Genomic DNA, 15,285 nt, shown 5'->3' on the forward strand with positions numbered 1-15,285 from the left:
TGTCTTCTTCATTCTTTCACAAACTTCACATCGAGAAGATCGCAGATTAGTAACTTGATGATTAATATTATATTAATATTAATTCTAGGATAACATGTTTTTTAAAGGCAGGTGGAGGTTTCATTTAATTTTATTTATTTATTTATTTATTCCAGAAGACACTGCACATTGATTAACATCACTGTAAATGTGCCAGTCTGCAGTAAAAATGCTAGTTTTCATTAATTAAAAAATAAAACAACAGGATCAGCAAAAATCATCAAAAGTAGTACATGTAATAAAGTAATTAATGCACAACAATGGTGAGCAGACAATCAGCACAAACAGTTCAAACACGACAACATAGAATCACATAACAGAAGATGTTCTTGCAAAGCAAAGCAAGAACAAATTTTCGTTGAACCCGTAACCAACTCTCCTGATTTGGTCCCAAATTTTTACTGAAGCTTCACAGGATTCGATTCAAAGTCAGATTTTACGCATAAAGTATATGTGTACAAGTACTTCTTAGGTGGGGGTGAAAAGAAAGGAAAATATCAGAGTATAATGAGGTGATTTAGAATCAGTATGAACATGTTAATGTAGTATACAAATACGCAACTGAGTATACAGATATGTAATGTTGTACACAATGTGCAGAGATACTATAAACTTTCAAAAGTATTTGTATTGTGCAAAGTACACTGAATTGGAGATCTTATTTGGTAATAGAAGCATGTTGCGTTCACTGAAGGCTAAAAAAAAAAGAGACGTATGAGATCATAATCTTGACATTTGAATCAAATATTCAGAGGTGAAAGAAGTACTCAGATCCAGTAAAAGGGCTGATACCACTATGAAGTAATACTCCTTTACAAGTAAAAACCTGTGCCCCCAAGGTCCTAATTAAAGTAAACGTACATAATCAAATATACTTAAAGCATCAAAAGTAAAATTAAAATGTTCCCTTTGACTGATAATTATAATTGCATTGATGTGTAAGTAGCTGTCTGAAGTGGAGCTTCTACTTTATGAACAGTTTAGTAGTTTAGTCCAGTGGTTCTCAACCTAGGGGTCGGGGCCCTCCAAAAGGTCACCAGATAAATCTGAGGGGTCGTGAGATGATTAACGGGAGGAAAGAAGAAAAAACACAAGATTATATTTTTAGTCTCTTCTTTTGGAGGGAATCGCTTCACATTCTGAATTTTGGTCACAACTCAAGAACTCACATGCTAATTATGACAACACACAAAAGTCTAGTCAGATGAAGTGATGACATTTTGGACGGACATGGAATAGAAACTGTAACTTGATTTATCAATAGAAATACAACCGTTAGGCGTAATTATAGTTTCTGACATATTGGAAAACTTTATCTTACTGAGTCTCAAACTGTTATTTAAATGAGTCAAATTAGTGAATTTAAAAGACACCATCTCAGAAGTTAAGAAGGGAAATGCGTCCTTGATAAAGCTGCAAAAACTTGTAGAAATACATCTTTTAATAAGCCGCCACAAGACAAAGTGTTGTATTTTATAAGTTTATCATGTTTTAAAAACCTTATTCTGAAAAGCAACTTGTAACCCTAACCCGTCACATACATGAAGGGGAGTAAAACAACATGTTTACCTCTGAGATGAGTAGAAGTATAAAGTACATAACATAGTAATACTCAAATAAAGAACAAATAGCTCAGAATGAGGCCACAGTAGTGGAGTAAATGTACTGACTCAAACACACAGAGAGGAGACGTATGATGTCATACAGACAAGAACTAAAGACCAAAGTCATTCAACACAACAGGCCTGGACCTGTGTGTGTGTGTGTGTGTGTGTGTGTGTGTGTGTGTGTGTGTGTGTGTGTGTGTGTGTGTGTGTGTGTGTGTGTGTGTGTGTGTGTGTGTGTGTGTGTGTGTGTGTGTGTGCACTCAATGACTGTTCACACGACAAACCAGCATCAATCATCCAGGAGGAGGATGATGTCATCTTAACCAGACGAGAGGTTGCAACATGTCGAGGGATTAACTCTCTGCACACAGATCTCTAATGATGAGTCAGAAAAAAATGTATATATTCAGAAGGTTTTCGTTCTTTTTCGATGTTGGAGAAGTTTGAAAACTAGTCGATTTTACTTCGAAGAGAGAGAAAATAAATAAATTAGTAATTGTTCCTCTTTTGTGATCAGTTTTTGTTCATAAATTTGAATGTTATTTGACAGCGAAGATAAAAACTTCAGCATGTCATAACCCTAACCCTCAAATGTACCCAGTAGACTGAATTTAACGCTTGAATTAAATCTCAGAGAAATAGGAGCCTGTTTTCTAAAAAAAAGAGAAGAATAAATATTTGTAATGAGAAAAATAAAAGCACTAAATATGGCACTAAGTCAACTTATGTAAAAAAAAAGATTGTAAATGTTATAATTTTCATCATCTTGAAATTTAGTCTTTAAAAGTAGAAAAAAATACTTATTTTTTTACAAATAGATAAAATGTTTTAAAGTCACTCTTTTGACTGAGTGCCTCGAAGTTTTGATGTGATTAAATTAAATTTAAATTAAATGACTAAAAGTTTTGTGTCTTGATTTAGATGCTTCTTTGTTTTTTTACATACTTATGTTTTTAAGTATTTGCCTTTTTATTTTTTTAATCATATTTCATCCTGTTTCACAAGATTCATCCTCAATAGATTCCTTTACCCAAATAAAGATCACAGCTTGATAATAATCAGCTATTATTGTTTGTTTGTGTTGCACTTTGTCAAACAGGTTACAATTGATTTTATTGCACGTAATAAAATGTATTATTTTACTGTCAGGACAAAAGAGTCTTATTTCAGAAAACGGAAATCAAGCCTGAAATCTGTTTAAGAAGGCATGACGTTAGTATTTCTCTTTACAGTTTTTTTACCCTGAGCGGTGAGGAAGTGATACAGACGGATGAATCACAAACATTCAGCAAACATTAAACTATGATTCATGGAAGAACAAGAAAGAACAGAAGCCACTGAAGTCTGAAACACACAGACGAGTCCACAGACGTCACAGATTCTTTCTGCAGCATGTTTTTATTGATTTATTACAGTGTGAGTGTTGAAGGAATCATGGTGTGACTTTCCCCTGTCTAAACACAGGTGTGTGTGTGTGTGTGTGTGTGTGTGTGTGTGTGTGTGTGTGTGTGTGTGTGTGTGTGTGTGTGTGTGTGTGTGTGTGTGTGTGTGTGTGTGTGTGTGTGTGTGTTGAGGCTTGTCATGGAGGGTTGGGTCGTTCTGTCTGAACAGCAGATTAAAGACTGCAAACGAAGCTCAATCTCTGTTTGTTCGAAAGTTGGAAAATATGAATGTGATCAGATCAAAGTTTATTGATTAGTATTGATTAAAGATGAAAAAAACAACAAACCGACCTGATCAATAATCCATTCTGACAGTCGCAGTAGTGTTTTTTAAAGGAGACGTCAGAGCAACAAGATGCATTTTGTATATTAAAAGATCTGCATATGTTTTAACTGCAAGAATCTAGTGAAGTAATATTATCCTCTGATATTTAGTGGAGGAGAAGTACAGTGGAAGAAATACTCTGATCTTGTACTTGCAGTAAGTAAAAGTAGCAATATCATGGTGTAGAAAACCACAAAAGTTAAAGTACTCATTTGCAGAATTTCCCTTTAGAGAATCATATATATTATTGGATTATTATTATTGATGCATTCAGGTAAACATCACTTTAATGTCACAGCTGGTACATGTGGGGATAATTATGATTAATTTACATACTGCTGGGTCAATAAAGTTTATTTTTATTCAATAAAAACATAATTATTTATGTTTAAATAATAAATTAGTTATTATGTTTTTGCATAATTCATTTAGAACATACAACGCAACTTATCAAATAAATGTAGTGGAGTAAAAAGTTGAATATTTGCCTCTTGTAGACTATTGTCGCAAATTCGCTTCAAACCGCTTCCGAATTTGTTTAATTACTATTATGCCCAATTATGCCTAATGTCGCTAATTTGCCTAACTCCAAAAATGATATCTATTGTATGTGCTATATTGAAATGAACAATCTACACTTAATTAGCATCTGCATGACAGAAAAAAACACAAATAACTTTTTTTTGTATATAATTGTAAATAAATTCAGGCAATAAGGTGTGAAACGTAATAAAGTACATGTAAAGTAGCAGAAAATAAAAAATACTCAAAGTACCTCAAATGTAAAGTGCATACAGTAGTTGAGTAAAAGTATTTATAATATAGGGATCAACAGGAATAATTTAACAACTTTAGAAATGAAAGTTGAGGAAGTTTGAATCCAGAAGGAGGCAGTAATGCAACATCAAGGACCCAAACTTCCCACAAAACCTCCAAGAAGAAGAGGAAGAAATCCGAGCTTTGAAAGCAGCTCATGAACACACCACCACCAGGAGCTACATTGTATCAGTTTCTGCTTTTGGAGAAAACACTTCAATCCAACTCCAGGCTCCTTCGAGGAAACACCAGACAAGCTTGCACGGCCACACTGCATGTCACAGCTCCAAAGTACAAGTCAGAAGAAGGAAAACACTGAGTGAAAGCCCTCTGAAGATGCCTGTGACTGAGAAGGACCTGGCAGAGGATGCACCATGGAAGAAGATCCAGCAGAACACCTTTACACGCTGGATCAATGAGCACCTCAAGTGTGTAAATAAGCGCATCGCTGACCTCCAGCTGGACCTTGGAGATGGACTGAGGCTCATCGCTCTGCTGGAGGTCCTCAGCCACAAGAAGATGTTCAGAAAGTACCACCCGAGGCCCAACTTCAGGCAGATGAAGCTGGAGAACGTGTCTGTGGCTCTGGAGTTCCTGGAGAAGGAGAACATCAAGCTGGTCTCCATTGGTGAGTTTGCTCCATTCATTCGTCTCCAAGCTCCAAGAAACAGCAGTTCTTCAGCCTTATGATTAGTTTTCTTATTAGTGGAGAGTCTAAACATGTTGGGGGTGTTTGTGTTTATGACATAACTTATCCCAGGAAAGTTTTTCCCACATTTTTCCCAAGTTTTTTGTGCACAAAAACAGAATTTTCTCCATTAATAAAGTGTAACTCCTTTTCCTACATGAATATATACATTATACTATTGTAAATTATATTTCTAGAATCATCTGTTCTTACTCTTTAATTCGGCATATGTGTAAAACACAAAGCAACACACAGTCCTTGTACAGTCTCTGGTTTTGTGTTTCACGCCACCTGGCTGCGTTTAGACTGGTGAGAATGAAGAGGGAATTAAAGCCACTTTAACAAGTCTGTTTAATGGAAGTGAGAGATATTGAGCGTGTGATGTGATCTCAAAGGAAAGAGTGTCTCAGGAGGACACTTTCTGGATTCCTCTGCTTGTGTTTCATAATGTTGAGACCAAAGTTCAACCTGTAGTCACCCCTACCTTTGTCCTTTCACTTGGGTGCAACTTTCCCCAGCTTTCCTGCATTTCCTGATCATAATGTTCACCAAAAACAATCTTAAGTAAGGTCCTCGCGTGGTAGAAGAAACTATATTATCTATTTAAGTTATAAATGGCATGAATTCACATTTTAGTCAGTTTCAGTCCTGTTCTTAGAGTACATGCAGCGCTTGCCAGACTGTGTTAAAGAATCCTGCAGTTTAATGTCACTTTGCTTATCCGCAACATTATATTATCGTAAACTTTATTTTTTTGATATTCATAGAATCTTAAGAAACTAATCTTCAAATCGGCATACACAAAACCCACAATTAAGCCAATATTTTTTATTGAAAATCACATTTTCTCACTAAACGCTGCACCTAGAACCAAACCTCTAACATCTTTAGTTCACGTCCCACAGTAGATGACTTACTACATGCATCATGCCTCAGCAGCAAACGTTAAACTGAGATTTCTTCACAGAGTTTGGCATGTTGTGTGTGTGCAGAGTCTCCAGCACAGAGGGAGAGCTTTAATGAGAGAATGGACACACCTGTGTTAATGAGACAGCTGAGGGCTCGCTGATGAAAATGCTTCACCACAACATAATTACCACTCATCTGATTTTAATGAAGGATGTTTGGCTTCCACCCAGGCTGCATAATACTGACTGATAATCTGTTATTTCGCTGAATACTTGTAATACCAATAACTATATCCAGAAAAAACATTGTTCATTGTTTTTAGATTTGTTTTGAGCGAATAATTAACCTTATTTAAAACAAACAACTGATATATTGTTGCTTGTTTTTAGTAGTTTGACTGTCAGTTTCCATCTAGGATGACCCAAGATCAGCTGATCTGATAATGAGGTGTCAATTTATCTTTATAGACAAAAATACAATAGTCAATGTAAGAAAAAAATGCTTTCAAGGCTAAATTTAATAACATTAAAGCAAAAATAAGAAGCAGTCAGAGGCACATGGGGAAACAAATGTATACATGTTGATTATCTCAAGAAAACAACCCGTGTACGTTGTGAATAACTCACTTTTTAAATACTTTTTCCTCATGTTTCGTCCAGAAAATGTCTATATTTTCTCTCCTGCGGTGATGTTTTGTTTTCTCTGCTGCTGTTGACTGTTGACTTTACACAGCTGTGAGATTTGAAAAGAAATATCGTCTGGTCTAAAAAGTATTTTGCACAGAAACTGTGAAGTTCCTGGTCGGTTGTGACAAATGAAATGACAGAATAAGTTTTCAGAAGTAAAGTGGAATGTGGATGGAAGTGATGACGACTGTCTTTGCTTTTGGAAATTGAACACTGCTGTTGATTGTCACGCAATTTCTCTGGTTAAACCAGAGGCCCATCGATCTCTTTGACTTCCTGTCACGCAGAATGCTTGTTAGGACTTTTTTTTTTTAGCACACACACTAGTTTCTGAAGGCTCTTCTTTAGTTTAATACCTGCAGAAATGCATGTGATATCCTGGTTAAACTGTATTTATCATGTCAGAGGAGTTCAGTGTTTATCGTTGACTCTTTAATGAGAGACTTTGGTACTTTTCTAAAGTAAAAAAAGAGAGAATCTGCAAATCTGGGAGTCCAGTTTGGTTACACAGGTAACGTTAGTTTGTCAGATGCCTCACCTCCATGACGGGAAGAGAGAGAGAGAGAGAGACAACTAGAGAGAGAGAGAGAAAGTGTGGGAAGGAGATGTTTGCAGTAAGACAAGTCATATAAGTCAACGTCTCCTTCAGTTATCTCTGTCTGTCTGTCTCTGTCTGTGTGTGTGTGTGTGCATGTGTGTCTGTGTGTGTGTGTTAATGGTTAGCTGCGGTGAGGGGCCCCTCAGTGAGGCCCCTGGCTTTTTGTTTTGTTCCACACACTGAAGCAGAATATCTTTCCACACGTTTCATAACGTTTTTTATTTTAATTCATAGAGCAGTTTTGCACATTGTTTTCATCTCTCTTTGTCTCTCCTGCTGTTCCTACCACGCTGCGCTGCTTTCACTGTCTGCTGGGAGATTTGCACGACGGGTTGTCGTCCTCAACGTTTGACCCCGGTGTTTTGTTAACATCGGCTTTACTTCCTCATTGTCGGCCCTCTGAGTTATTTGGGGATCATTCTTTGTAACTTTTTAAAATATTTTCCTTTCTTCAGACTTTGTGAAAAAGAAATATCTAAAACTATTTAAGCGATAAACCTTATTTTTCCTCAAACTGATGAATCAATGTAAGTAGTAACCAATATGTATTAATTTTCTTATCATACCCACTCCTTACTGATGTTAGACCTCTTTATAAACTCATTAGAGAAGGTTGTGCTGCATAAATAGTACTGTCTCCACCAAACATGGATATAGAGAAGATTAAAATCAATTGTTTCGACACTGGAACCCCAAACAGAAGTCAAATTACATTTTATGAAACATGTCATCAGCTCAAAATCTGCTTCAGAAGAATCTGATAAAATGACGTGTTTATGATCAGTTAGTGTGTTTTGAGCTGTTAAAGACGACCAGAAATTCAAGTTAGAAATCTGATCAGTGACTTTATGACTGAATAATCTGAGAGTTTTAATCTGGAGCTGTTAGCTCTTCAGGCTGCCAAAGCTCACATTGGGTTTGTGTGCTTGTGTGTTTGACTCCACCCGCTTCAAGATTGTTCCTGATGTGAATGCAGCTGTGGATGATCGACCATAAGACGCTTTTTGCTTTTTTTATAATATAAAAACATGTTTGTTTTTAAGTTTGACTTCTGTCGGCCTCAGTGACGTTGCAGTGTCCTGGCGTCCATTTTTTCTTGTAGGAGAAGAATCAGTTTCCCGATTTCTTTGATTTCCTCTAACACATGTAGCTTCACCCTGAAATATTTTGTCACATGAGTCGATATTCAAATGACTAAAAACCTGAAATGGTGCTTTAATGCATCTCAGACGTTTTTTAGTTTAAGTTTTAGGTGGAAAAAATAAAATAAAATGTATAGTAACTTAAATGTAGAGTGAATAACAACCAGTAGAAGCTGAAGTGAAAATCATCTCTGGATGAATTGAATGACCAATGACTTTGTGTGTGTGTGTGTGCGTGTGTGGTGTGTGTGTGTGTGTGTGTGTGTGTGTGTGTGTGCGTGTGCGTGTGTGTGTGTGTGGTGAGTCAGCGGTGCCCTGCAGCTTCTCTTGGAGGATCAGATGACAGACTTTATAGCTCTGAGATTGCAAAACCTTGAGTGTGTTTTACCTTCCTCTGTGGACATTGAGCGAGGTGTGTGCTTGTGTATGTGTGTGTGCTTGTGTATGTGTGTGTGCTTGTGTATGTGTGTGTGCTTGTGTATGTGTGTGTGCTTGTGTATGTGTGTGTTGTGTAAAAAGGGTGTTGGCCCTCCGCTTGTGCAGACAGGTGTGTTGCGTCATCACTGAAGTGGAAGATGGATTTCCGCCCCTTTGTGTGTTAACCATTACTGAAATGACAATCGGAGCAAATCACTTATATTATTAATTCATTTATAATATAAACACAAAATAAACAAATAAAACTTTGATATCAAGAATTGAATTTGTTATACTATTAACTTCATAAAACTTTTTAAAACAGAGTTTACAGTGCGTTGAAAGACAAAGAAAAAGCAAAAGTAGTTATTTTAATGCCACTATTTCATCATATACATTAATCTGAATTATTGCTTATTTTTTATTAGTTGTCCTTCCACATACTACTAAACATGTAGTTGATTATTTTGCGTTTTAACCCAACCAGTCTGTAATAAACCACACCTTTTTCCTGTCTGATCAAATATTTGGTAATGATCAGTGATTAGATCTCATTTAAGCCCCGACAGCGACGCCAGTTTTGTTTTCACCTTGTGAGTCTGTGTATGTGCGTGTGTTGTCATGGTAACAAGGAGACACCTACTGCAGTGGGAACTACCACAGAGGAATAATTGGAAATAATTGGGTCTATGTTCTTTAGCTTTATTCATTTCAATTGCATCTAAAATTTCCATCCATTTCAGTCAAGTTATTCCAATATTAAAGTTTTTTTCCAGAAGTTTTTTTTGTCATTGTAAGTTTTCTTGCTTTTAAGCAAGTACGTTTGTTATAAAAACTTTATTTATAAAACATATGTATTTAAAATACGTCTTTACATCAAGTTCGCATTGTTCTGAAACGGAGGCTAGTGGTTGTAAAATGTACATTAAGAGGGAATTGCAACTTGTCAAACAAAAGTATTTTATTATAATAAAAAATATATATAATAACGTAAACTTTATTGAGTAGTCGGCTTTATTTGCCCGGCGTTTATAGAGATCTCTGAGAGTTTGTTGAAACAATGCTGATTAGTGCTGAGACTGAAACATACCATAAATGTGCTGGAAAACTAAACCTCGGAGCTAAAAGAGGCAGATTTGTGGTAAAAAATACACCAACAAAGATCGGAAATACCACAAACTAAGTACATCGCCTTTTATTGGGCCGTGATGCTTAATGCCGTCCAATAAAACATGCTAACTGGCTGGGAGATTTCCAGAAACCAAATTTAACCGTTTTTATTTTAGAGATGTTTTAAAATAGTTATTTTTTCCAAATGTAAAAGCTGTTGTCATTCGCACATCTATGTGTGTTAGAGGAACCAGGTGAAAACTCTGAGAACAGGCCAGACGGGATCTGTAGCTTTCAGTTGTGACTGTGTGACCGCACACATGTACACATACACACATGCACACGCACACACACACAGTTAACCTGCTGTGCCTTCAGGCTGTGCTTTTGAAGAGCCACATTAGATCACCATGTGGAGTGACTTGTGTTTTCGGAGAGATTTTTCTCTGAAGCTCCAGTCTGTGTTTTTTTTAACCTGGAAGACAGTCGCTCACGTATAAACGTATCAGTTACCTTTTAATATGCAGCACTGATTCAGCCGGTGTCCAACTCATTAGAAGATTTATTTATTTTTTAGCTTTTTGTTGCTCTAAAAACTCTTTTTTTTGACCTTCCATTGAACTAGAGGTGGGAATTACTATCACAAAACATTGCCCATGATAATATTGTACCACGACACAGCAATTCTGTGATACGAGATACATTGGAAGACAATAATCTAAGATATATCACAATATCTGTGTAACTGAAGAGGAAAAAATACTTTAAAAAGCAACAAAACAGGAATTATATATTTATTTACTGCAATGTGGTGTCAATTTCACAGAATTCGACAGCTGAGATGAAACGATATGCATCAAAGTGCATTGATTCTTAGCTTAGTTCCTCTTTAATACACACACACACTGACCGCAACTCATCCGTGTGCCATCATTTAAATGTAAAACAGCCATAAAGGAAGTATACAACTCACTGACATCTTTCTAATCTAGATTGACAACCGTTTAATTCAAACAGCTGTATTCATTCAAATTTCTTGCAGAAAACTACATTTTATGTGATTTAGATTTGAACACGTCATGATAACGTTATAATACTCCTTGGCCCAATGCTTGTTTTTAATAAATAGAGCTTGAACGCATCATAATGTAACTCATTGCAGCTTTCGTTGTCGTTACTTGTTAAGCCGACTGTCGGACCCTGCTGCTGTAAAATGAGGGGTTTTCTAAAGGGACTCTGGTGCTCGGAAACAATACCACTTTTGACCACAGGGACCGCCAAAATCAACACAAAAAGAAAGTTCCTCATAGTAACTTTAAGATGATCAAAATGACAAACATTCAACTTAATTTATGACTTCATTACTTGAACCTCAATCTAAAGAAAATGAACACACTGAATTCAAATTAGCATACAAACATGTCTCACAAAACTGCAAATGCAACCTTCCCACATTTGTAGAGATACAAGATTACTTTCCAAACACATGAACACATACTCTCATAAAAAACATCTACAAACTCCCACAAAAAGTTTCACACAAGCTGGGTCCTTTCAAGCCAGAATCGCTAAACAGCTACTAACGTCTAACAAGACGTCCTAGCAAACACATGAGGCCAGTGAACGAGGTGGATAGCAAAGCACCGCTCCTACATTTGAAAGACTAAGCTTTCAATTATTTATTATAACTAATCATTTCATGTTAATATTCATATGTTGCAGTCTTAACGTTTGGGGACCAGACTGTGATGCAATGATGTTTTTCGTAGTAGTAATGGCTGCCTTTTCAATCTCTCTCTCTGTGACATATTAACTCACTGCTCACACTCTCTCTCCTTCTCTCTCGGCCTCTCCGTTGCCATGGTGCTGCTGTGTGTCAACAGTCTAAGGTTTCTTGAACTATGACGGCTTATAGATGTGTGGTTTCAGTCCAGCAGCGTGTGTGTGTGTGTGTGTGTGTGTGCGTGTGTGTAAGGTTTCTGTTTTCATTTTTGTGTCGCTGACTTGGTTTTTATCTTCCATCTTGGATCTTCTCACTCTTTCCCTCACAATGTGAACATCGTTGTATATTTTTCTTGGTTTTCTGTGCTGAGAAAAGGATATGTCAGCTGAAGAGTGATTGTTCATTGTTGTTTTTATGTTTATTCTATTGTGTTGCTGTCTATTGAATTGTATCTGTTGATTCATGATGTCTTGTTGTTGAGTGCTTTGTCATATTCATGTTCTGGTTTGCATGTTTCAAATGTTTCATGCTCGATGATAACAAAAACAGTCTGTACAGTGAATATGCGTGGTTTTCCCCCTTTTAAAATTACCAGTATCAGCATCTCAAAGCTCCCAGTCATAAAAAATGTATTTTCTGTCAGACTTAAGTTAAAGTTTGAGAACTACCAGTATCAGTGTTTCACTTTTTGGAAATTTAGAAGATGTGACCAATGACCTTTTTTCCTTCGAGAACATTTGAGAGACTCTCCCAAAGAAATTGCATTTCAGGCCTCATAAATGCAGCCATTCGTTTCGTTCCCTCTCCTCTGTGATCTTTTCTGTGGTCACAGACTTTGGTGTATTGTTTCTTCAGGGCTTTCAGTTTTGTTGACCACATGTTTTCGTGTGTGGTGTTGGCGTCTCGTTCATGTCGTCACGGTACAGATCTGAGTCTTCAGATCCTGAATCTCTAGACCTCAAAAGTTTTCCATTTCTGTTCAGTTTTTTGGTAAAAATCGTTCCAAAAAGAGAATAAATGGCAGGTCAAAAATAAATTGTTTAGGTGTGGAGATGCAAGAGAAATAAGTCTATAAGGACTTGAACACTTCACATAACAACCAATGAGACTAAATGACGAACATCCAGGTCAGAGAGGAGTTTGGTTGATTAGTGTTGGAGAGATTGGAAATGTTTTGACCTGTATCTCTGTTGTAAGACTTCAGAGAACAAATGCAGTTCTTAACTCACAAGGAAAACATTAGAAATTTGTAAATTTTGCAAAACACACTTTGTCAAAACTCTACAGAAACAAGATCAAACTCAACAAAACCATCGTCTTACAATGCTCCAACAATTTGGTCCAAATAAACCCTTCATTTATCGAGTTCGATTTAAACATGGGTCGACTCTGCACATTGCTTTTCTTCAAGCATTGATCAAATAGTGATTGATGATTAGTATTTTGGCTAGAAATGCCCATCCCTCAAAACCAAAAAGAGCTTTTCCCCTGAATACCAATTCTGCGTGGACCTGATTGTGATCAATCAACTGTTTAACTCTGAGTATGGACGCTCAAACACTCTGTCAGTCCCAGTCGACCAAAAAACTTAAACAAAACAATAACATTGAAGAGACGAGTGTGAAACCGCCGTGAAGTTCATGAATCGTTTTCATTTCCGTTGGAAACCGGAGCCGTAAAGAGACGAATGTTCTCCAACACAGAAAGGTCTCCGTGAGTCTATAAGTCAGGAGTGAGGAGGCAGCAGTGTTTGAGTTGGCCGTGTTCTCGCTCACTCAGAAACCTCTCGGCTCCTTTTACTCTTTCAGTAAACCGCTTTTCTTCATGTTTGTTTTGTTCCGTCTGTCTTTTCTTTCGTCTGTTTCAGCTCTTTGGTTTAAGTCCTCCAGGAGTAAAAAAAAAACCCATCAGAGCTGCTGTCGTATTTATGGCTCCGGCTTTTGCTCTCATTATTGTTTTTATAAGAGAATAAGAGGAGAAGGAAGAGGAGGAAGAAGAGGAATAGGAGGAAGAAGAAGAAGAAGAAGAAGAAGAGGAGGAGAAGAAGAGGAGGAAGAAAAAGAAAAGGAGGAAAAATAGGAGGAAGAGGAAAAGAAAAGGAGGAAAAATAGGAGGAAGAGGAGAATTAGAAGAGGAAAAGGAGGAAGAAGATGAGGACAAAGAAGGAAGAAGGAGAATTAGAAGAAGAGGAGAATTAGAAGAGGAAAAGGAGGAAGAAGAGGAGGAGGAGAAAGGAGAAGAAGATGTCGAAGTGAATTGTGCGTCCAAGAGGAAGATGAGGTAGAGGAGGAAGAAGTGGATTATGTGTCCAGATTCTCAGCTTCAGCAGCTCCTCGTTTACTGCTTCTGTCGAGATGATCAATGTTTACAACCGCGATAATAATTGTAACCAGATCAATAATCACAGACGGATCATGTCTCTCGGCGCCTCGTAATAAGGTCAAAACTAGAAAACGTATGACTTGATAAAGAGGTCTGGATGAGTTGTTTCGGATGTTTTGATTCCGTGGGATTAAAGGAGCGTGACTTGTGGTGTTGGAACAAAAAACAAGATTTGGGTTTGAAGAGTAAAACTGCTTTCAGGTTCCAGTTTCACTCTGAAAGAAACGGAGCTCGAGTCCAAACTCTCTGCAAGAGCGTCAGTGAAGAAAACACCAATTATTTAGTTTACTGCAGAATCCCAAACATTCAACCAGACTATCAAAGAGATCCTGTAAATTGAAGGAAAAGATCACGAATGTTTCTCATCATTCTGTGTTCCCAATTTCAAACTTCTCAGTGATACTAAACATGGAAACAATGGACTGGATTTTATTTATAGTTTTTTGTTGTGATAATTAGTTTCATGCCCGTCCACAAACTTGAAGTGCTCCAAAAGTGAGTCATGTGACACAGGGATTTAGACTCTAGGTGCCTGGAAATAGGCCGGACTTCCTTCGTAGCTACCATCACAGGAAAGTTTAGTCAGCTGTAACATTTGTAATACCGCTGACATGCACATTGTTGCCCCAACGTGTCCTGACAACAACAATAAATGACGTACTGAGGTAAGACATGTAGAGAGTCTGCCAAAAGCCTCATCCAGGTGAGACTAAACCATAAAGTAGAGTTCAGTCTGAGGGTTTAAAAAGCGGCCGAAAACACACCAAATGCACCACATTCGTGAGCCAATCAGCTTCTGACGGACATTTGTCTCACTTACAAATCATAAAGTTTCCTACTTTGACAACAAAGTGTCCAAAACCTGCAGCTCAGCGTTCCACAGACGAGATTAAAACGCCTGATGGTGACCTTGAAGATGTTTTAAGTACACACAGAACTTTGTTTGTGGTGTTTATCAGCTCTCCTCCCACGCTGGGAGGCTGTAGTGTGTGTGTCTGTCTGTGTGTGTGTGTGTGTGACATAACACACTGGGCCTCTGTGTCGTGAAGTAAAAGGTAACATGAGATAGGCTGGGATATAGACTTTCACACACAGTCACCTCCACTCTACAGAGAAAGCTTCTTTGTTGGTTCCAGGTCTAAATGTAGCAGCTTTGTGCTGTTTTTTTATTTTTTCCAATGTGAAGCTTAAAGGAACAAATGACACTGGAGTTTACTTGAGAAGCATTTAAAGGTTTGATTACAAGTAGTCTGATATCTACTATCTATATATTCACGATCAAAGTGATGAACACGCTGGTTAAAAGGGACTCGCTTTGACTTTAGCAAGTGGCCCGTTTGCTACCTATATTTATTTATCACTCCTATCTGAAAATGAAATATTAAGTTAGCTTAGCTTAGC

General features: G+C 37.3%; 1 protein-coding gene across 1 annotated transcript in view; it reads left to right on the plus strand.

Annotated features, from left to right (window-relative positions):
* The first annotated feature begins 4,358 nt into the window (after window positions 1–4,358).
* The window catches only part of LOC129105562 (filamin-B), a 70,138-nt gene continuing 59,211 nt past the window's right edge, over window positions 4,359–15,285 (plus strand). The window contains 1 exon segment of the mRNA XM_054616651.1: window positions 4,359–4,857. Within this exon segment, the coding sequence (XP_054472626.1) occupies window positions 4,566–4,857 (292 nt within the window). The 5' untranslated portion in view covers window positions 4,359–4,565.

The sequence above is a fragment of the Anoplopoma fimbria genome, chromosome 17, assembly GCF_027596085.1.
Source record: "Anoplopoma fimbria isolate UVic2021 breed Golden Eagle Sablefish chromosome 17, Afim_UVic_2022, whole genome shotgun sequence".
Lineage (NCBI taxonomy): Eukaryota > Metazoa > Chordata > Actinopteri > Perciformes > Anoplopomatidae > Anoplopoma > Anoplopoma fimbria.